At 38.6% G+C, this 26,070-nt stretch overlaps 1 protein-coding gene across 1 annotated transcript in view; it reads left to right on the plus strand.

Moving 5' to 3' along the window:
- lrfn5a (leucine rich repeat and fibronectin type III domain containing 5a) overlaps window positions 1–21,374 on the plus strand; it is a 37,842-nt gene extending 16,468 nt beyond the window's left edge. Inside the window, exons 2-3 of the mRNA XM_056767857.1 lie at window positions 14,057–15,464; window positions 19,836–21,374. Of these exons, the coding sequence (XP_056623835.1) occupies window positions 14,077–15,464; window positions 19,836–20,805 (2,358 nt within the window). The 5' untranslated portion in view covers window positions 14,057–14,076 and the 3' untranslated portion in view covers window positions 20,806–21,374. The remainder of the gene's footprint in view (window positions 1–14,056; window positions 15,465–19,835) is intronic.
- The last annotated feature ends 4,696 nt before the right edge of the window (window positions 21,375–26,070 follow it).

The following is a 26,070-nucleotide window of genomic DNA, read 5'->3' on the forward strand; positions in this document are numbered from 1 at the left end:
ATATGTTGGAGCATATGATTTCAAATATTTAGCAATGTTCCTTTTTTCATTTTTTTAAGATCATGAAAAGAATTTCAGTCAACTGACCCTTAACCTTTGAACGATACTAAGGCCATCTGCGTTTTTTATTTTTTTCACATTACTTTCTCTCTACGCCCTGGACATCCTGTGAATGTTGTGTGTGAGACTGCAGTATATAAACTGTGACCTACTTCTATGAATAATGGGATGTGCATCATTTGCTTTGGATCGCAGGATAGAGCTTGACCTTAGCTGCACCGTTGCTAGAGTCGGCAGCAATGTCTGTGTGTGTAAATGCATGCACGCATGTACACTACTGGCAGCTTTAAAGCGAGATAGCGGACTCAATCCGAGCGTCAATGATCAGAGAGACCTCCACCTAGTGCCTTGCAGCCAAACAGTGCTGAAGAGGAACTAGAAGGAAAACAATCTGTAACGTTCGAGACCGGTGAGCCAGACGTAGCCACGGGCATCACGGTTTAGATTCAAGCTGTAGAGCGGCGAAGATAAGACCCCAGCGGGAGATGGGAGGAAAGGTGAGAGGCAGGGGGGTGAGGTGGAACTCCATCTGCGAGACCCCAGGTGCAGCTGGCACAGGTGCTGGAGAACCCAGAGGAGCTGAGACAGCCTGCTCAACCAGACCTGGGTGAAAAAAAAACATCTAAAAGCCCCCAATGCGGTACTGACAAGTGCATGCTGCGTGGACAAAAACATTGGCTTCAATTTGCACATGGCGTCATTTTTTCAGGATGCTTTTTATATCGCTGGGTTTATCAGAGAAAATGAGAATGAGAAAATTACCAAACTCTTCGAAAAAGGAAGGTTTACCGTTTTTGTGTCTATCGTTTAGTCAACTTATCCTCATGCTATTCCAACCTCATATTCATTTCTTTTTTGTCTGTTTTTATAAAGGCAAGGCTTGTTTTTCCTACAACAAAAGTGGGAGGTGATTTACTGCGTTTCAGCAGACTCCAAAAAGGAATGAAAAAGGGCCGTTCGACTACCATAAAAAGCATTGAATATGACATTCGATTTGGAAAAGTGTCTCTTACACCGATTCACAACGGTAAGCTTAAAATAATAACCTATAAGTTGAGCTGTCGCATAAGATTTTGTGGGAAATGTCAGTTTTATTTCATTTGACTTCATCCCATGTTCAAACCAAGTACGTATACTTAAAATGTTGAATTTCAAACAGATGATATAGAGACAAAAGTTATGGATTGCAGTTTAAAAAATGTACGAGCTACAGTGTAAAGGACAAATGGTCATAAACGATTTGATATTTTTCTCACACAAAGCCATTTTTATGCCTTCTTATCCAGAAAAGTAGAGGACAGGTCTTTTGAATTATTTATTAACACAACAGTTCCTTTTTTTGAGCCTGCTAAAATACAATTATATCTGTAAAATATATATTTTAATGTGTGGAAACAGAACCTCAGACAGTTGACCCTTCGCATGGAGTTTGATCTACAGTGCACCGGACCAATCATAACGCTGATATTGTGCGCTGCTTTTGCTATTCGCCATTTTGTCCGACAACCAAACCATTGAGTTTAACTGGCAGCGCATTATGTGGCTTTTAAAAGTCTTTCGCCATTGTTGCTGGCTGTATGAACATGATCCCAGCTAAATGTCATGCCACGGTGGAATCTTAGTTGTAGTAATGTATAACAATACAGACTTCTTAATACAGACTCATACAAGAAGACTTCAAACCTCACAGACTGGCTGTCACATGATCCCCACTGAAGGACTGCATCTCATCCGAACTGCAAGAATTTTATCGGAGGACGGTGTGATTATGAGCAAACATAAAATGTTTGCTTTTCTTAGAACTATTGCTTTAATAAATGAGCAGCGCTGATATTTTGTGAGAATATGATGCTTTCTACCACCAATTCGGTGGGAAATTACGTGCTCGAGGAGCAATCTCGAAAACTTCAACCCCTAAGCAATAAAGACAAGTCAACAATTTGCCAAAAACAACAGCAAGCGATGCTGCAAAACAAATTGATTATAGATCCAGTCCGTCCCAACCTTCTGATGCCGGGCAGGCTGAGAGGGAGGCGGCTTGCTATTCTCACTGATTGTCCATTAGACTCTGCATTAATCCTTAAATGCAAAATCAATACCAGGAGGCAAATGAGATCAGAGCTCTTCTACAGAGCGAAACACACGCTGCTGCAAGTCATGCTTCCAGAAGATGTTTGTTCATTTTGTCACACACTGTGTGTTCTTGCTTCTTCAGAGAAAACGAGGAGACATCTAAAGATCTGAGTCATGCATAGAAATTGAAAGCCTGTTATACACTTTTAAAGACAAATGAGGATTTCAGCCGGTCATATCATGGGGTTTTGTGATTTACACTTGCAAAAAAAGTTACTAAACCCAAAAAGGTAGTAATAATAAGATGTTGTTTCTTTTGTACATTGTCGCAATTTTGTGCTTTAAATGGTATTTTTGTCCGTTTCTCAGAATCACGGAGATCTGAGTTTTTTGGGGTATATATGTGTGGTCTTTTTAACTGGGCTGTGGCGGGTCCATCTGTTCCAGGTTTTAATGTCTGCATTCACGGGCGGTGCGGATAGCTGAAGGTTGCACGTTAAGCCCAACGCTTCAAGCTGTGTACATACTGCAGGCACTCGCACAGATGGCGGTGATCAACTGTACCGTGACATTCAGGGTTAATCTTTAAAGTTGTCCTCTCACCCGAGTGGACAGCATTTGTGAGAAAAGAGGATTTAGAGAATAAACACAAATGCATCATAGGAAAGTGTGTACATGCGTGTATGTGCTGTACTTGTGTATCTGAGTCAACACCTGCATCTTTGCATGCTCAGCAGTGCAATTCATGTATTCCCAAAGGAACTTTAAAATGAATGGTCAGATTGGATTGGATAACACACCTCCTTTCTCTCCATTTGTTTTGGTTGCTGTTTGGATGGTAATTGATTTCTGTATTATTGCATATTATTTGAAATTCGGTTGAACTCATTTCACTGCATATATTAGTTAGTCTGTATGGAGTTGTGTACACATCGAGCACGCTCTTATGGGTCCGGTTGGAATTAGCATGAAGAACCTTTGCAATAACAAGACGATTCTTAACAGGAGAATGAATGAAACTCTAGTTCTGCCTTGTCTCACAAACCAACCTTTTCACTTTTGGCACAAATTCAAATGATGTTGGCCAAGATCCTCCTTCTCACACACATCTATTCGAAATACATAAGTAATAATAACCACAGTTCGCATTCACATTTAGGGGTATACAAATTTAAATTCAGCTATACCAAAATTTTTGATAAAAAAACAGGAGTCTTAAAAAAATAATCCAGTGGCTTAGTAAATATCACAAAAATAGAAAAGTATATATTAATTTTGTAAAATATTTCCTCATCATTTGAGTGATTTTTTTAAAATGGGTCATTAAAACTGATTAAAATTCCAACAGTTAATTTCTCAAAATAAAGGCCTAAAAGCTTTTCTGTGGCTCAGTGGATAGAGCAATTGCGCTAGCAACTCAAAGGTCATTGGTTCGATTTTAGGTGATTGCTCATAGTCAGATACAAATGTATAATACAATGCAATGGAAGTCACTTTGGATAAAAAATCTGGCAAATGCGTGAATGTGAATCATTTAGGTTTATTCAATGAAAATAAATAAGTATTTGAATAACAAATTATATTTTTACTATACCCTTAATACTTTCGGTAAATTCTAACAGAAATATTTGAGTTACTCGGATTTACCTATTTTTTACTTAAGTTTACTCCATTTAACAGCATATTTAATTGATTTCACATCTTAAAAATGTACTCAATTCTTTAGTTGTGCCTTCTTGTATAAAATGCATTAGGCGGTCAGTGAATGGACTGATATTATGCAACCAAGTCTCACGGCGGTTCATGGCATGGGCATGAAAGTGGGAATCTATTGATTCTTGTTCATGGACATGGATTTCTTCTTTTTTCATGTCCCTCACGACTTTAATGCGTGTGTATGTACATTTATATTTATAACCTGAAATCATAGCCGTACATTGTAGGACATTTTAACCAACACCTTACCTTGTCCCAAACCCTCAAATTCGAGCCAAAAAGACAAATTTAGCTTAAAACACGAGTTTCACGAAGTGGCAAAGCAACGAAGGCCTTCCCTAACCCCAAATCACAAATCATAATAATGAAACGTACGAATGAGAGTGTAGGCACTGATTTGTATATTTATACAAATGAAAGATACCGCAAATTAAAATACGTTAGATTGAAAGTTGTGCTGAATGACACGAAAAAAGGGCGAAATTCGTGTCCGTGAACACAAATCAATAGGTAACCTGACGATGTCTTGAATTCCGTGAGACGTGTTGGATTACGACATCTGATGCTGACACAGAAAACTTCTTGGGTAATTTCATAATATTACATAGCAAGTGCTGTCATTCACATTCCGTTCTGCTTTGATGCTTATTTTGATATCCCTCTTTAAAAAAAACACCGTAAAGCACCAAATCGTAACCTTTAACTTGTTATATTTTTTCAGCTTCTGGAGCGCTTCTAGTGCCGGTTACCCGCAGGGACACTCACAAAGACATTGGGTGAAATGTTATGACCGTTACAAGGCGATTCCCTCATATTTAAATTCTCCTTTCAGGTGAACCAACAGTTATCCCATACTCATCCTTCTGCTTTCCACCGGTATTTTCTTTTAATCCAATAAAGCTTGGCTGAACGGGTGCTGTGAACTTCATGCATGAGTTAATCACCTCACTGGGTGTGTTTTGTTTCCTCGCACTCGGAGACCTTACAAAGCCAGAGAGAGAGAGAGAGAGAACTATTGATCTTCATAAAGCCCAGCTCTTCCAGCTGTGAACGCCGGCTCTCGGCTCAGAGATAAGATGCTTGCTTTACTTTACATACTCGAAAGAGACTTTAACGGCAAATACATTCAAGCGAAACACCAAGCAAACAAACACACCCTTCTGTGCAGATCACGAAGCATTGCGGTCAATCTCAACTCATACAGACACTTTTTACACTTTTTTTGTACTCTAATTTTGCGTTTACATGATGTCTGTCTAGTCTGTATGTATTCATTAGGTAATATACTATATATATATATATTTTTGTTCGTTTCATGTTGTTCTTCTCTTACTACTCAGCAAGACAAATTAAATATTCCGGATAATTGTGATGTTTTACATTAAAAGCCTTTCGGTTCATTGACAGTGAGCCCGATTCAGTTCTCAGTAGTTATGGATTTGATATACAGCTGCTGACAGATTTCGCAGAGGTTATGACACAAGCCATTCTCAATCGGGATTTCTGTGAACGCTGTTGGCGTATTAGTCATTTATATAACATTAGCAGAAACGCTTACATAAAATCACTGGATGGTAGATAATGATAGATGGAAATTTAAGCCGCTGTGCATTATACCATTAAACAGACTTGCCAATCAGACGAGATCCTGGGGTTTAAAAGGAGATAACTCTATCTCAAGCATCCCCCTAAAAAACACATTTGGATCAATTACTCTTAGTTCTGAGAAAGAGAGATACGCAGCCTGCTAGACCCTGCTGTTGCGGATCTGACGGACAGATTAGGTAAATAAAATAAAGGTCTCAGCCCTTAATCTCGGCCTGAAGGACAGGTCGTGTTTGGGACGGGCTGTTCTGTTTGGAAGCTTTCTTTACAAAGGCTTTTCACGTTGTTTGCTATTGTGTTGGTCCATAGTTTCACGTCGCAGGCTTATCGATGGAACGGATAAAACAGATGTGAATTGGAAAATTTGACTTTAACGGTCAGACCAAGGACTCACGCCGAGACTGCGTGTTGCAACAGATGAAATACGTGGCAGCCCAAGGATGGTGAAACTTCCCCAACTGAGTCCTGGTACCACCCAATGTTTCTTTATCTCATCTCCATAAACATCTCAGGGAGTTTCTTCTGTCACCTGTGATGTGAATACTAGGAGATTTGTTAGCATCTTTGGAACGTTCCTTATTGTGAAAAGGTGCTATAAATAAACGCTCACTTCCCAGCCACAGTGCTACAGATGCTCTGTTGGATATTAAAGGAGTTCTGCTGCTCTGTTTCAGATCAGCAGGGTCATGAGGGCGGTCCAGCGGAAATATCTGGAGGCCTCTGTGACCATCCTCACCCGCAGGGCGCTCTTTCCTCGCCTGGCTTCAGTTGATGCTGCTGGATGTGATCAGTGGCCAAGGTGGGCGGAAACTCAAGGGGGGGTGAAGGATCTTCTAACAAGCTGTGAGAGACAGGCCATGGGGGGCAGCGAGAGGCTAGAGAGGCACCGCAATTGGGCTCGAGCTGTGGGTGTGTTTGTGTGTATAAGGATGCTCTGGGTCGGACCTCCAGCAGACAGCTTGAACATTACAACTCCCACCGAGCTTCAGTTATCAGACACGGGAAACCTGACAGAGACCTTATTAACATATACCAGAGTGACACGTTAAGTCACATTCGTGTGGAATCTTCAAACTGTGAATCATATGAATGAAGTACAAAATAAATGGCTGCATGTTCTGTAAACGTTAAGATGTGGGGTTTCGTTTAAAACTAGACACATAATCAAAGATTTCTCAATAATTTATTTATAACACAACAAGTGTATTTGTATGCTCTTTTATTAGAAAACTTCTATTATTAAAAGCATAGTTCACCCAAAGATGAAAATTCTATTCAGGAATTGAAAATTGGTAACATTCTTCCAAATATCTTTCTTTTGTGTTCAGCAGAACGAAGTAATTAACACAGGTTTGTAACAACTTGTGGGTGAATAAATGTTTTGGGTAAAGTATACTTTTCAGCAAATGTGAATGGATAATCCAAATTTGAAGATATAAAGACATTAAATAGGTTATACTGTTTATACAGGACAGACAATTTATTATGGATGTTATTAATAGTAGTATTAATATATTTGATAATTTATCAAAAAGTATTTTATACTTGTAATAAATATTCAATGTAAAATATTAATTTCCAGAATAAAAATTTGAGTTCACACAATATATGTCTGTGCACTGTGAATGTTAATTATGTATTTATAAAAACATTTGGTAACACTAGAAAAATATTAAATTTAATAAATATGTATACATAATTCAATATATATATACTGTTAATATTAATACATGCAGATGTTTCCTATACTGTACATCTACTGTATGTTTTTATTATACAAATTAATATGCAGAGGGCACAGACATATTATGTCAACACAAATTTTTTACTTTTATTCTGGATGCGATTAATCGGGATTAATCATTAATCAGCCCTGATTTTACAGAATTTTCACATTACAAAAAAAGTCAAATAAAAAAAACACTGCAAATTTCCAAGTCAGGTGTAAAATTGATGTAAGTAAGTATTCTTTAAAAAAAAGTGTCTCGCCTGCCAGAATTGTACCATTTTTACAGTGCATCTTCTTCCACGGTAAAGTTGTTCAGGTTTTCATGCACGTCCACTGTTTATTGTCTTATTAATTAATTAGTGGAAGAAAAATTTAAATGTTTATTTAAAAAACACTGAAAGATCAAAAGACCAGAATATCATAGAGACTGAAGGTTGGCCTTTTTTGATTTGGACCAGTGGGCAACCCTCTAGTAATGACCTGGCAATGACCCACAGCTTCATATCTATGTATCGGTGAGTAGAACATCCGCAAGCATCGCCTTTCCTCCAGAAACTTCAAAAATCTAGTTCCTCTATGAGACCACATACCAAAAAATGCTTGAGCATATTGTCTGATGGTATCGTCTCCTATTTATAAACAGGCAGAGCGGCATTTCAAGGGTCAGTGGGCAGAGACGCGTCTTCTTTGTGTCTAATTCCCTAATTACTCAGGGATTACACACAAACCAACGGAGAAATGAGATTCCCCGATAGGATCTGTCCTGTGTCACAAGCTTCACACGCTTTATTAAAATTCATCCCATCGCATGCTGGGCGGAATTCATTTTCCCATCCAATTAAGTGACCCGCTCTCTCTCTGTCTCTAGCAGTTGCGTCTGCGTGTGACACGCTCACGCGGTTTCTTCCTGTTTGATCAGAGGTGAACAATAGGTTATCTCACCGGAGCGCAGATTTACCATGATTGCTGCACTCTGCTCCCCTAAAGCGTAACTCTAGAAAATTGGGAAAAGTTGGCGGAGCAGGTCGAGGTGTACAATATTGCTTTATTTTGACATCTTTTCATACAACTGCAGGGATCACAAGAGAGACAAAGCAAAAACGAGGGACGCACTGCAACACAGATCGTGGCTCTGGAGATTCTAACTTATGTTTCAAATGAAATATTTAAGGACGTTTTTCCTCAAATACGCACAGTAAGAGTATATACAAGTGGATAGCATGCATCTACTTAATTTGTTAAGAAATTGTGCATATCCAGACTCAGCAAATGAATCTTGCTTTGTTGAGTTCTGATCTGAAACTCTAAATGAGACATTAGAGAAAACAACAGAATATTAAAGACCCCCTCGTGGGCTGGAGGAGCAGGACACAGTTTGTGACATTGTTGAGATATTTTCTGAAACTAGAAAGCTGTAATGTGAGATGACTGCAATCTTCATTCTTCATTTGCTCTCATTGCTGTCAAGGAGATAGAATCGACGTAATAAAGAGATCTAATGTGTGATTTCTCTTCCCTGTATGAGGGGAAAGCAAATCATGTAGGGCAGGCAGCAAAGCCAGCTGGCCAGAGTGAAGGAAGGGATGTGAAAATGAGGAGAGAGATGTTTAGTATGGATGCTGTATTGTGTGTTTCACTGGCAGTAATGCTGTGGGTGGTCATTGCTCTAGGCAACCACAGCGGATGTTTTGATGATTTTTTCCTCTGTGTATCTCAATCCATCTCTCTCAGTCTGTACCTTTCTCTCTTTTATGGAGATTTTAGTACTCTATTTTGCCATTAGGCAATGATTAATCTTGAATAAGCAGTCTGAAAAATGCTGCTGCCATCCCTCAGCGCCAGGAAAACATACAGCTTCATTTTTCTCTTGTTGAAGTTTGAATCCACGTCCTCTGGGAAAGTCAGCCTCCCTCTTAAGACTTTTACGGCTGAACATATTTACACTGACGTCTGCAGTGTATCCCTTTTCTTATTCTTAATGGAGCAGATATGGGATTTTACATCATGCCGCATTTCAACTTGTGAATTTCTATAGCAATGCAACTGTAGTGGGTATATGTTTTTTTTTTAGTTGATTGTGTAAGTGTGGATGTGAACACAAACTTGAACGACGTCCTGTTGTTCCATGTTTCATATGTGCAAGGGCATTTCTAGCTGTCAAAATAAATGACAGTCCTCCTCATGCATCTCATGAGTGTTTATTGTGCATGCATCATCTCTTTGATATTTACTATAGTCAATTGTCTTTAACTAAATTGTGCATTTATTCAAAGTTGCTTTGAAAGCACAACCCTCTAAAATGTGCAACTCTGAAAATCCCACGAGGTGGTGAAGACGGAATATTTATGCATGTAATGTGAAATGTGCAAGGACACTTCGGGCCCTATTTTCAAAATCTAAGCGCATGGTCTAAAACGCAGGCCCAAGTGCACTCAGGATGTGTCCGAATCCACTTTTGCTAGTTAAACGACGGGGAAACGGTTACTTTTAATGAGTGTTTTTGGGCCGTAACGTGCAGTAAACCAATCAGAGTCTCATCTCTTATTCCCTTAAAGAGCCAGTTGCGCTCGCACCATGGAGGATTCGCTATTTACACGGCGGACTTTGCAAAGAGCGGACGCTTCTCCAGAGAGGAAAGGCGTCTACAAGACAAGCCGGATTTTCATCTTTATGTCCACAATAATCATCTTTTACATTGGACTCCAATTATTTCTATATTTGCCATGTTTGTGTGCTGCTGCGCTTCCCTCTGTGTGACAAATAAAGTGAATGCGAGTTGTGGACCCGCCCAGAGGCGCATTCTTTAAATAACCCAAAATATTGCGCCATTGACTTTAGACCAGGTTTGAGTTGGTCTATTGGCAGTATAATTTTAGTTCCTCAAAATAGCAACGTGCCAACAATCCTACTGAAAACACCTCTTTTTTAGACCAACACGCGCCCATGGGCGCACAAATGAGCGCAAATGCATTTTCTATTTAAACAACGCAGTGCAGGACAGGAAAATGAGAACTGCGTCGAGCTGAAACTAGCAAAAACACTTGCTCCGGGTGCATGATAGGGCCCTTCGGGTGTATGTAAATGCATTATTGTTTTATCTAACCGGACGGGAGTGGTTTGCTGTGGTCTTCTGATTCGAGTGAGGATTGTGCACGTGTAACATTTATTCTGCACAGCTCATAAAAGCATCTAGCTAATGGTGTTACATTCCTGGATGAGAGAAAAAACAAATAGCCGTAATGCATTGCAACACGAGCAGCTAATAACTGACACGTCATTTACTTTAGTTAGAATATTTTCCTTGTTTGGGGCACGTAGTAACATCGTTGTATAAAAGGTAGAGAAGTTAAACAGTTGAAGGTTAGGAGGTGTGTGATTCCTGCTAATTGCAAACTAGTGACTGGTGATCAGCTTTTATTGAGATCACATCTTTCATTTAGAGATTTGTGTTATTCAGAACAGGAGTAACAATTAAGAAAGAATCAGTTTTGTGACTTGTTCAAGAGGCCTAAAAAACATGCAAATTGAATACTCTTAAAGGGAAACTCCACTCAAAATTGAAAATTCTGTCATGATTCATGATTCTGTCCCCAAGTTGTTGCAAACTTGTATACATTTGTTTTGTTTTGTTGAACATATTGAAAGATATTTGGAAAAAATGCAGCTACTTACATTTCTGGTACATCAATGACTACAATAGTAGGAAACATTAAAATGGTAGTCAATGGTGCCCTGGAACTGTTTGCTTTCCTAAATTCTTCTTAATTGTCCTACTATGGTATGATGTCCCAAAAATATCAGTTGCTAACATTCTTCCAAATATCTCTTTCTTTTTGTTCAACCGGACAAAGAAATTTATACAGGTTTGGAAAATTTGAGGGTGAATAAATGATGACAGAATTTTCATTTTTGGGTGGAGGATCCCTTTAATGAAGTAAGAAATATGCAGATGTAAGTCTGTAAAATAATTGGAAAGTGCTAATGTGTTAATTATTGCAACTGAATGCGTAAAGGACAAAGAGGTTGACGAATCCGTAGTTTTTAGTACATTTGGAGCTTGGAACGGTAGACAAAAACAAATTAGAAAAACGTTGTAAGCGGTTCGGTAGGGATGAGAAGTGAAATAAAATACAGCTTCTAGTCACATTACAAGTGAAATACGTGGTGAGATTGACACTGTTACAGTTAATACTGGTAAAATTGTCACCTCAAGTGAACAGCTGCTTTGAAAATTGAAAACCTGTTTTAAATGGTTTGACTCTATTTTGTCATCCACATGACCTCAATTTGTCCTATGATAAATAATGAAAAAGTATGACTTGTTCTTCCATGGATTCAGTGCTTATGAATCAGATCCACTGCCATGAATCACACACTCAACATACTGTTCATATGCACAGTATCTTATTACTCACTTTGCCTTTCCTCTCTCGCCCATCTCACTCAAATCCTGGTGCTTAATTCTATCCACAGGGTGGAATGAAAATCAATAGTAAAGACTTACAGTGTGGGAAAGAACATGATCTTTGCATGTGCTCTGCATTGGGTGGCAGAATTACACTTGTTTTACTTGTGTTATTTTTATCGCACATGTGCTAAGGTTAATATCACAGAATGTGTCATTTACATTCACATTTATGTATTTGGCAGACGCTATTGACTTACATTGCATTATCCTATACATTAATACGTAGGTATGTGCAATCCCCGGGGATCGAAACCACAACCTTGCGTTATTAACACAATGCTCTTACCACTGAGCTACAGGAAAGCCTTAGAGTCATCCTTCTTATTTAAAGGCGTAGCTCACCTAAAAATAGGCAGTCACTGATTGCTCACCAGAGGCTAAAAATGTGCGAGTATAAAAGTGACCGCATAAAAGCACCGTAAAAGTATCATAAAGTTGGCAGTATGTATAAGTTGAAACAGCCATTAAATCTTGTTTATGTGATTTAATGTGATGTGACTGTATGCAATCATTTCATGAGACGCAGGTATTGTAACGTCTTGGATGAGATAATGTTAGTGACTTTTTAAATTTGTTTTTCACTTAAAGCTGTGATCATTTTCAATGTTTTGCATTTGTTACAGGTATTTTGCTGTTGCTCTGTGTAATTTTTTGGAGTTTTAGAGCCCCTTTGGGTCATTCTTTCGTAGTTACAATTGAACCTCTTGCGTTTCACTGAAGAAAGAGAAGCATACAGGTTAGATAGTTCACCCAAAAATAAAAAATTCTGTCATCATTTACTCATTCTCTTGTAATTTCGAACCTGTATGACTGACCTAGTTCTGCGGAACACGAAAGAAGATATTTGGAAGAATGTCGATAACCGACAACATTGATTGCATTGGTTTTGTGTCTGTACAATAGAAGTGAATGGGTACCGCAGTTGTTAGGTTACCAACATTTTATCAAAGTATCTTCTTTTGTGTTCCGCAGAAGAAAGAAAATCATACAGGTTTCAAACGACAAGTGATGACAATCCCTTTGACGTTGAACTATCCCTTTAAGACTTTAACAACAAGATGATATAGTCAGTCAGAAGGTTCTGTCTCATGCTCTTGTAATTTCACGTTTGATACTCAGACTGCCTCTTACGATTTTATAGTCTGATGTCAGATTCTTTTAGCATTTAATGATGGCAGAGTTTTAATGCAGTAGCCTCTACGAGAGCTATGATTGTTAGACCCTGTATTGTGTCATTACACACTCAGCTCGGTGCAATTATATAATTAAATATATTACCAGCGCCCCCACTCGGTCAGGGTCTCACAAAAGTCTTCCCCGTTCACACACACAGTCATTATGAAATAGCTCATCTGCACACCCACACAGTTCTAATGCAAAGTGAAGGACTCTACAGTGGGAGAAATGAGTCACACCTTTAAGAGATGTGTTGAAGCCCTAGGAGACGAGAGGAAGATGTTAAAACCCTTGAAATCTCCAACCAAATGAGCACATTGAGTGTAGAATGCATTAGTGTTGTGCTTAATTGGTAGAGCTTTAATAAACCGAGGTGTTGAAATGATTCCTGTGTGGTATGAGGATTGTTAGTCTTGTGTTATGCTGCGCCTGAAATAAATGCATGCTCCTTGGAGACTTGCTCTATTTTGAACAGTATTGCCGTGTGCGCCTAACTTAGGCCATATTTATAAACAACTTTAAAAATTTGCTTGTTTTTTCTTGACACGATTGGTCCATATTGGTGCCATGAAATTTGACCAACAAATAACCTTTTCCCCCTATCACTTGTATTATATATTTTTTATATTATTATGTAAATCATTATTACTTTTTTGCCTTTTTAAAAATATGTAAGTTAACTTTTCTTTTCTCTCATTGGTATGTGTGTGTTTAAAATTATTTTTTTATTCTTGTTTAATATAGTTTTTTATGCTGAAATTGGGCTAGAATAAAAACATTTCTTCAAATAATTTTCCATTTTTTTAATACCCTGACAAATAGAATAGGAAAATTGTGTCAACTTATTTACTCTACTCATATTTGTTGAGACGAATCCCGTGTAGAGATGTTTTTTATCTCACCAGGTTGGTTGTTTTTCTTGAGATCTGGCAACACTGGTTTTATGCTTAGAATGCTGCTGCTGATGTGTTTCAAAAGTGCAGATTTTTTCATCTTTTGTGGGGTTTTGTTTGTTTGTTTGTACTATACGGGATAAACACCTTAAAACACCTGAAATAACGGCAGAATAGCTTTAGCATTCTGTGCAACATGTGTTTGTATAATCCTGCACTATCCTCGATAATTCATGATAAAATCAATGCTGTCTTTCTGAAGTCTGTTTGTATCAAAATTGTTGTTTAAAGTCACAATCGTATTATAATCACACCATTTTCCTTTCTCTTTTCCAGGTGTAAGAACCTGATTTACAATGGAAAAGCTGCTTGTCTGCCTGTTGGTTATTGGAATGGCAGTGAAGGCCCAGATCTGTCCGAAGCGCTGCGTGTGTCAAGTTCTGTCCCCCAACCTCGCAACTCTCTGTGCCAAAAAAGGGCTGCTCTTTGTCCCACCCAACATTGACAGGCACACCGTGGAGCTACGGCTAGCTGATAACTTTGTCACCAGTGTAAAACGAAAAGACTTGGCCAACATGACCAAGCTGGTAGATCTCACTCTGTCGAGGAATACGATAAGCTTCATCACCCCATACGCGTTCACGGACCTGGAAAACCTACGAGCCTTGCATCTCGATCACAATCGGTTGACCCGAATAACCAACGAGACCTTCAGTGGCATGTCCAAGCTACATCACCTGATTCTGAACAACAACCAACTGACCCTCATTCACTTGGGAGCCTTCAATGATCTTTTAGCCCTGGAAGAACTGGACTTATCCTACAACAACCTGGAATCCATTCCCTGGGAGGCCATTCAGAGGATGACCAGCCTGCACACTCTCAGCCTGGACCACAACATGATCGACTACATTCCAGAGGGAACCTTCTCCCTCTTGCAGAAGCTCAATCGCTTGGACGTGACCTCCAACAAGCTCCAGAAACTCCCACCAGACCCTCTATTCCAGCGGGCGCAGATTCTTGCCACGTCAGGTTTTCTGAGCTCTGCCATGTTTGCCCTGAGCTTCGGAGGAAATCCTCTACACTGCAACTGCGAGCTTCTATGGCTCAGGCGACTTAACCGTGAGGACGACTTGGAGACGTGTGCCACGCCCTCGCACCTCTCCGGGCGGTACTTCTGGTCCATCCCGGAGGAGGAGTTTCTTTGTGAGCCGCCCCTCATCACCCGCCGCTCCCACGAGATGAGGGTTCTGGAGGGCCAGAGAGTGGTGTTGAAGTGCAAAGCCAGGGGAGACCCAGAACCTGTCATTCACTGGATATCTCCTGACGGGAAGTTAATTTCGAACTCGTCACGTACATTGGTTTACAACAATGGCACGCTGGACATTCTGATAAGCACGGTAAAGGATACTGGCTCTTTCACTTGCATCTCTTCGAATCCCGCCGGGGAGGCCCATCAGACAGTGGAGCTGGTCATTATCAAGCTTCCACACATTAGCAACAGCACCAACAACATCCAAGAGCCTGACCCCGGCTCTTCGGACATCTCAACTTCTACAAGGGCTGGAGCAAATGGCAGTAACCACACCGGCGATGCCAAGACCAGTCCGGATAAGAGGGTGGTTATCGCCGAAGCCACTTCATCCACCGCTCTCATCAAATTTAACTTCCAGAGAAATATACCTGGAATACGCATGTTTCAGATTCAGTATAACGGAACTTATGATGATTCTCTTGTTTACAGGTGAGAATAACACACTTTTTTGGGAAGTTGAAGGCTAGAGAAAAATAATTCTTACTTTACGTGAACATAGAATTTAGTTCACCCAAAAAATGACAATTCTGTCGCCATTTACTCGCCCTCTCATCATCTCAAACCTATTTGACTTTCTTTTATCTGGAGAACACAAAAGTAGATATTTTGAAGAATGTTGGTAACTGAACAACGGCGGTACCCATTGCATTGGCTTTGTGTCTATACAATGGAAGACAACAGGTTTTGGCGTTGTTTGGGATACTAACATTCTTCAAAATATCTTTTGTGTTTTGTTGAAATAAAGTCAATTAGAATATGCGAAGTGTATATAAGTATAGTTCATATGTATTTTCTTAAGTATGTAGTATACTACTTGGGACTAAATGCTTTTAAGTGAAATCAAGGTTTAGTTCTCAACTAGTTTAAACTACGTTTTTCTGAGAAGTGCACAAAAACTACACTCTCAGAGAAAAAGTACAAGGACGGTACTCTTTAAAAAGGTCCTGTACCATTGAGTACAGATACATATGTATATATTTGGTAGAACATGTATTTTAAGGTACCACTATGCAATAGTTGGGTGCAAAAGTGAAGCTTTTGTAAGGGTACAGCCCCAGTGACAACTTCAGGAATTGTTTAAGGTAAACTTCCTTGTTTTTAATTTAACCGACACATCTGATATTACAGTTATGTTGCACATTTTCAGTTATTAAATAGTGTGTGATCTTCTAATTCTCTGTAATTGTTAACTGAATGGATCCCTGGATGATATGCATAACCCTTTGTGAAATGGAATTTACAAAAAACAGGTGACAAAGAAGCCAAACCTGAAAAACAGCTTATGCACAGTCCATTAGCACACACATCCATCACCAGTGTGTGTGTTGTTTTAATGTAGGGATGGATCAGTTGCGTGCTCTTAGTTCAAGTGAAACCAGAGAACAGAAATCCATTTCTAATTTTCTTTTAAGCAAGTAATGCTGCGGTACTTAAAAAAACTGTTGTGTGTGAAATATACCAAAAGTTGCTGCGTTTATATAATATTTTTTCTGTGCTTTTTGTATACAAAAACTACTGTATTCTACAAATTTTGACTCTTGACAACAAAACCAGTCTTATGGGTAAATCTTTAGAAATTGAGATTTTACATAAACTGAATAAATACAATTTCAATTGATGTATGATTTGCTAGAGATACAACCGTTTAAAAGTGCAAAAAAATGAAATTTTGAGAAAATGGCCTTTGAAGTTGTTACTCAGTGGCACTGTAGCAGGCCATCCACTCACTCAATTAAAGTTATTATATATTTAATTTATGGTAGGATATTTACAAAATATATTCATGGAACATGATCTTAATTTAATATCCTAATGTTTTTGGGCATAAATTAAAAATCGACAATTTTTACCCATACAATTTATTTTTGGTTTTTACTAAAAATGTTCATGTACACTGACTTCAAATTGTCTTGTTGAAGCTAGTATGTAGTTTTTTTTATGGTACGAAACCCATCCCGGGTTGAAATGCAGCGCCAGTTATGTAATTGACCTGTTGTTTGCTATCCGATTAGTGTAAACAGCACGCTAACAATTAGTATAATTAGTGTTACAAAACATTTGTTTGAGCATCCTGACTAGCCTGAAACACCAACATCCAATAGGTTTAAATGTAAGTCTGGGGCGATGCTATCTGTTTTTCCAACCAATTTAAAGAGGGGTGTGTCTTTAGAAAGCAACTTTGAAATCATCCTTTATTTCATTTTGTGTGAAAGTGCCAAAATAATCAACCTGATCTCACAGGAAAATGTAATCGATTGAGTTAGAGATTTCATATTAATTGATAAAACATGAATTGAACAAAAATGAGTTTTACAAAAAAGTATTAACGACACTTCACGCCTAAACCTAACATCACTGGTGCCAAAGCAGATCGCACTAAAATGTACAATGGATATTGTGCAATCTTTTATGAATTATCCACCAAGCGAAATAGATTTGAATTGCCATGAAATTGTGTTGGAAATTACGCACCTCGGTTTTAAAAGTAATTTTTAAAACATTGGTCTATTTGTTCATTTGCTCTATTGAAGCTTTAAGCATTTGGTATTTACTATCATATCATTTCCTGAGGACTGAATAAAATCTATAGACCTCTGATTAGCATTAGCTAAAGTGTCTCGTTGGAGCACATAAAACTGTACAATAAACTAATTACTTAAGTTTACAGCAGCGATAATATTCCGAACCATTTCACGTGTCAGCCGATCTCTGTTTTAGTGCTATCTCGAACATTATTCCCTTTCATATTCTCTGTTGGCCCTAATATATTCTCATAATTATGTTCTATTCAGACACGCTTGAGGGAATCAAAGAGAGAGTCGTTTTTTTGGGTTACTTTATCTCAATGGGCCGCTGTAAATGAGCCGCTAATCACAATAACGCACACACTGCCCATGAGTGTTCAGTTCAGTCAAACCCACAGTAGTGCAGTGAAGCCATTACCTTGTAATTTGTGTACTGAGAAAATCGTGTGGGAAGTCCTTTTTTAAATGATGAGAATGAAGCCCACGGAACGACTACAGATAGATATTGACCTATTTTACTAGAGAAGAGCCCAGTGAGTCTTATACCCCATGTTGTTATCAAATTGATATACTACACCGGCAGTTTCGGCGACACTTTTGGTAACTGGCTAGTTTTAGTGAAATTTACAACAACGGAATTTAATAGACATCACAAACGGAGAAGAATTTGCTATGTTTATCAGTATCCACAGATAACTTGAATGTTAAGGAAAATACTGTCATGATTTATTCACCCTCATGTCATTCCTGTATGACTTTCTATCTTCTGCAGAACACAAAAGAAGATATTTTGAAGAATGTTGGTAAACAGACAACATTGGACCCCATTGACTACCATTGTACAGACACATTTTTCAGAATATCTCTTTTGTGTTCCACAGTCATATTCATGTTAAAAAATGAACTAGCCCTTTAAATTCCTTTTTAAGGTCACAATGGTAATGTCCCACCGTTCATCTATCTGACTGTCTGTCATCGCCAACCCTACAGCTTTTCTTCTCTTAACACCAATTCATGATGTTAATGAATCGCAGCCGGTGCTAATTAAATGTTGTATTTAACTATAAAGCTTCTATAAATGAGAGACAATTCTCAGACTCAGTCCACCGAGAACAGTACAGTTCATCATTTGTAAAAACATTAAATTCAGCACTCGCACCTGTTAATGTTCCGGCACACAGGATCAGAATAACTTAAAAAAAATTCTAATGTTTTCAACCGTTTTGCGAAACTCGAGCTAATCAACTAACCTCTTAACAGCATTAAACACACTTTGTGATACAACCCCGCAATTAAAAACCTCCCTTGATTCATTTGTATGGACGGTGGCGCACACTATCACCCACTTCGCTGAAACGCTCTGACCAACCGGGGCAGAAGAGCATGAGCCCATTTCTACTGAGAGCCTTTGTGCTCGAAATCCAGTCGGTTTGCACAGGAAATCACAGAGCAGTTCTTTCAGAAGCCTGAATGCACTGAATGTTTGCCAGCCTGTGAAAGAGGCAGGTGGGGCACATGAGGAAGAATGATAAGAGATGCTATTGTTCACGTCTGCGATGAACTACTCGGAGAGCGATAGCGGACCCTTGGTACCCGCAGGTACAGCGGTACTTCCTGTAGATACAGATTTAATGCCGCTTCGGTCTCGCGCTCTTTAGATGACGTGATTAAACATGCCTTCAGCAGGGTAAACATAAAACCGATAAGAGATCGCGCTGATATCACAGTTTGCCCAGAATAGCATAATACATTCTCCCTTAGGTCTGAGTTTGCCATATAAAAGAAAATGCAGCAAAAATATTTACATTTTCACCTGTGTAAAGGTCTTAAATGTCACGTTTCAATGAAATCTGAAAATATTTTGAGTTTGAATATTTTGAACATGTGATTGCAATGTTTCTGGTTGCAAATTTCACAATTGTGTGCTTTTTATTATAAGTTACTTTTAATATTTATTCATAAAAAATAAATATTAGAAATTGTATTCACAAAAATAATTGTATAATTGTAAAAATAATTAATATGTATTTTTTGTTCAGAATATTATTTTTATTATTATTAATTAAAAATATTTAATATTTGTGAATTTAGTGAAATGAAACTGGTGTCATGTCTTTTCTTGGCTAGAGCACCAAGCGATAAATAACATTCACTGTGAGGACAAAGGTGTAAATTAACATTTAGCAGGAACTGGATTCACTCTTGAGTTTGCTAAGATGGATGAATGAAACGTGTCATGTTTTATTCTAACACCCTTCTTTCCTTTGCCCAACAGAATGATTCCCCCAACGAGTAAAAACTTCCTGGTTAATAACCTGGCTGCAGGGACGCAGTACGACCTCTGCGTGCTGGCCATCTACGACGACGGCATCACCTCGCTGACGGCCACGCGGGTTGTGGGCTGCGTGCAGTTCACTACGGAGTCTGAATATTTGCGCTGCCACTTCATGCAGTCCCAGTTCCTGGGCGGCACCATGATCATTATCATTGGGGGCATAATCGTCGCCTCCGTCCTGATTTTTATCATCATCCTCATGATCCGCTATAAGGTGTGCAACAGCGGCGATGCTAGCAAGGGGACCTCGGTCATCGACGTCCACTCCCAAACCAACGGGTCGCAGTCCCAGGGGTGTTCAGTCACCCCCTCCGTGTCCAAACAAGGTGCTTTGAGCTTGGAAGGAGGCGAAGGTTACCAAAAGAGTTCTGGCCAGCCTCCGGATTCCCAAACCCACACCTCAGAGACCTCCGTTCTGGACTGTTCCACTACCACTTCCCTCGTAAGTCAAAGCTGGGCGACGCCCGGCTCTTCAGGATCACTCAAGCCAAAGCGCAAACCGGCGCCAAAGCCCGTTCCCACGGCCAGCGCCGAGCCCAAGTTGGAGGCGCTACCCAATGCGGAGACGCAAAACACCAACCGCAACAACTCCACCGCCCTGCAGCAGCCTCTCCTACCTGCCCCCGCGCCCTCTTCTCACTTCAAAGACACCCCGATCTTACGGAGGGCACGCCCCTCGTCCAAGTATATGACACTGCCTGTGGAAGGAGTGCGGGCCAAACGCAGGTACTCTTTAAACGAGAACCTGTCAAAACATCACTGCTATATCGGTCCGCAGAAGCTGGGGGACGTGTTTTGCAAGCGGAGTATGTCCATGAACGGAATGCTGGCACAGATGGCAAACTCGGATGTAGACAGTGAGAAAGCCACATTGTCCAGTTCAGAGTGGATTTTAGAAAGCACGGTGTGAATGTACAACTCTGTTCTGAAGGCCATGTGCCTACATTTCTCATGTTGTGTATGTGCAGTTGTTTGCGCGTGAGTGTGTGCGTGCATAGGCACTCAAAGTATATACACGAGTGAATGTGCCTGAACGTACGCGAGTCAGAGGTTTGCACCGTTTTTTTCGTTTCCATCTTCAAATCATATTTTTCGCCAACATTTCTTTTGTTTTCTGGAAGCCCACGAATTATGCGGATGCTTGCCTTGAGGGAGTCCTCTCCAAGGGTCTCCTTCCTCTGAAGGTGGTAGCTGCTTGGATCGAGATCCACCACCCCCATAGCAACCATCAAAGAGACTCACCTTCACTAGTCTCCGAGCATCATGGTAAGAGGAAAACATTGGTGCCTTCCTGTGTCCTCTTGCCAGGGGTTCCTACTGGATGTGAGCTTTGTCTAAGGATGGAAATAAACATGAGAGTTTTCACAAAAAAGCCTTTCTATTCAAGGAAATGACACTTCCTGCATATTATAGAAAACTTTAAAACAAGTATATAAAGACTCGGTACTGGGACCTGTTATTAAATTGATATTTTTTAAAATCAAACCTTTTCTTTTCAGTGATGTTAATTTTGCCTTAGTTTTAAGGCACAAAAAAATCCATGTACAGAAAGACAACATCTGCTGTGTTCTTATGTTGTGTAAAATAATAAAAAAATCTAACTATTTCCCCTTTTCATTGTAAAGGCTGAACAAATGGAGGTGTCTGTGTTAAATGATTTGTGGGTCAACATTTGAGAGCCTTACTCATGAATCCTTTTCAATTGGCAGCTGTGGTTGCCAGACATTCCCATATCACGCGGGCTATTAAACACCAATTTTTACATCGTGTTCTCCCTCTACAGACACATAACACACGCCAAATAATGCAGTAAATATTATCATGTAATATGAATTACCTCAATGCGCATAACCAATGACAGTTGAAAGGACTGTTGAACTGTGTAAATCTAATCACATATGTTTGGTCTGGTTATCCTTACACTAAAAATATCAATGCATCAGGAACTAGAATCATTTATTAAAGAATCTGCATTATAAGGTGATTTATATGACAATGAATAACATTAGTGTTGAGGACATGTTAACACTGAGGCAATTTTTGGGGGGAATTTATTCCTTACACTCAAAAAAAACTGTTAAAAAACATGGTTTGGTAAAATATGGACAAAACCAACCTCAAAATTGTCCATATACTGTATGACCAAAACCTTGGATGTCCAAAGTTGACAAGCACTTCCACATACTATTTATTGCTTAGATATTTGCAAAACCCAGTGAGAAACACAAAAGCTGACTAATAATAATGATTTATGACTAAAAATCACAAAATATGGTTTCAGAAGGATAGCAGTAATATATTAATTTAGTCCAAGGTTTTGTCCATACATTAACCAGCCATGGGTTGAATCAACACAGCATTTGTTTTAGTTTAAGAAGTCTGAATGTCGGATTTACGACTTCCTGAACAATTATGTGAGACAATTATATGTGATTACATGAATTACACTGATTATATGTGTAAGCGTTAACATCCAAGTCAACATTCAAACAAAATCTACACATTTGACATTAAAGGTTATTGATAACTAAAGTGAGACCCTCGTTTAAAGTGTAAAAAGTAAACTATCTGTTGGATGAATATAGATGTTTTGACACGTGGGGTAAGTTTCTTTATGTTAATCTTCAGAGTCCAGGAAGTGAATTTCAAGGTGGGACATTGTTCCATTTCAAAATTTCAAAAAGGATTTCCATCTAATCCATCTAATAACCTCTGAACACAAATTTCATACATAAAATAGTGAGATTTTCTGCATCTGTAACTAAAATACGGAATGTCCATAACTCGGGTTCCACTGGTCAATCTCAGCCATTTCCATCACTGGTGCTGGTAAATGTTTACAGGAAGAAGTCATGTGACCAAGAGAGTGGGAGATGCTATCTTAAACCCTTTAGACACTTTTAATGTTGCGTAGAAACAGTCCTAAATTTAAACGTCTGCATATGTGTGTTTCATAGAACGAACGTACGCACAGATACACATGTATGCCTCTCTATCAGATGTGAAGTCTATAAATCGCAAATGATCGCTAAATTCTGTGCAACTTAACAGTTTCAGATTTCCGCCTTTAAATTATTTCTAAATGATTTCATTTATATATGAAAGAGCACCTGTTAACGTCCAAATCCTATAAAAGCGGCAAGAATGACTTCAAAAACCTGCAGCACTTGGACAAGCTAACATCCGTACGTCTGCTCAGACCCTGACGTGGTGCTAAGCACTTTCCCACGTCAAAGATCATCTTTATAAATATTAACGTTACCGTAGATTTTGGCATACTCGCACTTTACGATCAAATATGTGCTTACGCAAGTTTAATAAATGAGACCCATGGACTGACTCCTAATCAGTGTTGGGTAAGTTACTCTGAAAAAGTAATTAATTACTAGTTACTCAATACATATTCAATAGTGTAATTAGATTACTGTCCAAATTACTGTGTCCAAAAAGTATTTAGTTACTCATTACTTATTACTTTCTATATCCTACATCGACCTTGATTAGTTAAGTGTTTCAGGAATATACATGAAACGGCTTATTTCATTCATTAAAATAAATAATATTATTAACTGACCAAAGTATTACAAATGTGAGAATTATAAATTAAAGCACAGATTTTAAAGTAAGACTCTGAATTTTGATGTCAATTACACTATTGCACACGCATATATTTCACAAAGTATTTAGTTTAATTACATCAAAAGTAACTGTATTTAAATTACAGAAAACATATGAGTAATCACTTACTTTACATTTTCAAGGGAAAAGTAATTAAATTACAGTTACTAATTACTTAGTAACTAGTTACACCCAACACTGCTCCTAATGCTATGTAGCTTTAGAAAGCACATGAGCCCATATGGTTAGCACCTGGCCGTTTTAACAGCAGTATGTTCCACGTCAGCTTTATTGTCTTATAGACCCACAAGTCATGCGTCTCTGCCATCCAGATTTAGCTGGAGGGCAATGGCATTTTAACAACCCTCACTCCACTTGTTCGGTCACAATTAGTCCAGAGTCTTTAATCGCATGTGTCAGCTCATTAGGTGGAGGAAGAGTGAACATGCAGAGACTCGCAACTAGTCTTCAGCGGAAAGTTAATCTATAAATGTTATTCATAGGAAAAGCCTGTCGGACATTGGCGCAGCGGTCACAGTTTAATGAAAACGAATACGAATATTACAGATATTATATTTAGTACTGTAAGCACTGTTATACTAGGAGATCAAACTGGGGAATAAAGGATTTCATTTGATGTCATGTGATTTCACCAAAAAAAAGCTTAAAGAGATTTTTCCTTACTGATGAGATTAAAACTCAACAGATGTCTCAACAGTAGACTGAGGTTCAAAAGCTGTAACTGGAAAAAAAACATTTCATTGTGATTCATCTTATTTATTTCGCAGTTCTTCTGAGACGCACTTTACCGTTAAAGACCAAAGAAAAAATCTTGCACATATTTGTTGGATGTAAATTGGACTCTTTTCTATTTATATGTGCAAAACGAGTAAGAGATGCTCAACCTTCTATCAACCTCACAACAAAATGTTCTTTAAACATATTTATCTATCTGTATCTACTGTATTTTAAGTGAAATCGATGTTGATAATACCTTGAGCCCTTTGCATTTTGGTCTGATACTAAAATATATTTTGGTAAGTAAATATAGCATAGCATTACAAAACACCTCAACATATTCTCAGCGCATCATAGAAACAAACAGCTTTATTTTGGTTCAGTCACTGTCTATAGCTTGGAGATTCTGTCAAGGTTTGTGTCAGAAAGATTTTATACAGGGTCTCTGACATGAGACAACCTTGACTGTTGTGTCGACTCTTAGCGGTTCGTTTCATTACAACTTCGCCAGTACCCCATAATCTCTTCTGGCTGCTGGAGAGAAAGAAAATCACTCAAATTATTGATTCACCGAATGAACGCTGAACATATAATACATATGAATAAATCTGTCCACCTTCATCTCGTTATGAATGCCAACATTCTAATAAAACATGCCAGAACCTATAAAACAAACAAGCTATATATAACAATATAGAATGGGCTTTCTAATCAAATTACCCAGCTGGAAGTCCCACCCCTGCTAAAATATATTGTAAGCATGGTAAAGTGATGGTTTTGGAAAGACTCACACCATAGCACTTTAATATATTGTAATTGGGTTTTTGTAAGGTCCGCAAGGATTTCTTATAGGCACATGAATGCATCGCTAACTTTATTTATGAAAATGTATGAAACCAATCCAGCAATAAAGAGTCCCTCATGAATGCAAGTCCCTTATTTTATGCAAGTACTACAAACTGACTGTAGGGCTTGTGTTAAAAATGAATAGTGCTCAATTTTTTTAAGTACATTTTTGTAATAAAATCACCTTCAGGGAGGCACAAACCAAACTGCCCCTTCTCCCTGTCTAATGTGCCAAGGTTATTTACATATCTGAGTAACAGATCCGTTCCAAAACTTGTTGAAGGATACAGAGAATCTTGGATCGTGTGATTTGGATTTAAAATGTTGCTCATTTACGAGCAGTCAAAAATGAAGGCGTACAGTTTTCATGAATTGTAATTTCAGGAGCCTATAGTGACAAAATGATACTATAAGTTAATTCTGTTTCACATAAATACAATGGTTGAGTCTAAATATGTGTAAATGAGTGGTCCTCGAACATATTTTAGAAGTCTAAATTCTCTAACTTCATAGTTTAACTAGGTCTGTTGAACACTGTAAGCTCCTCATACTTTTTTAGCATCTATAAAACGGGTTAACAAATTTTAACAAATTATAATGAATTTGCTCACGTTCAAAGATGCATTAGGCTAGATATTTTTAAAGTCCTAACGTCACGTCAACAATCGCTTGCAGTTCGGACGTATTTGGCCATATTTGTAAGCTTCAAACGGGTCACTGCCTCACCAGTGCAGCTAAAGGTTTTTCTACATCCACGCACAATAATTTGTATATTTACACTGTGACAGAGAAGTCTTTTTTTCAATTTCCATCTTGACATTATTAAAAATCCATAAGCTGCAATGTGTTGATTTCCCCCAAAGTCTCGGTTGAGATGTCTGAAAAGCCCCACTTGCATACTCCAGGAAAGTAGATTTGTTTTTGTCTGCTGTGTCATATCTGGAGACTAATGAGAATGGATGCTTGTAGGCGG

The sequence above is a fragment of the Triplophysa dalaica genome, chromosome 15, assembly GCF_015846415.1.
Source record: "Triplophysa dalaica isolate WHDGS20190420 chromosome 15, ASM1584641v1, whole genome shotgun sequence".
NCBI lineage: Eukaryota > Metazoa > Chordata > Actinopteri > Cypriniformes > Nemacheilidae > Triplophysa > Triplophysa dalaica.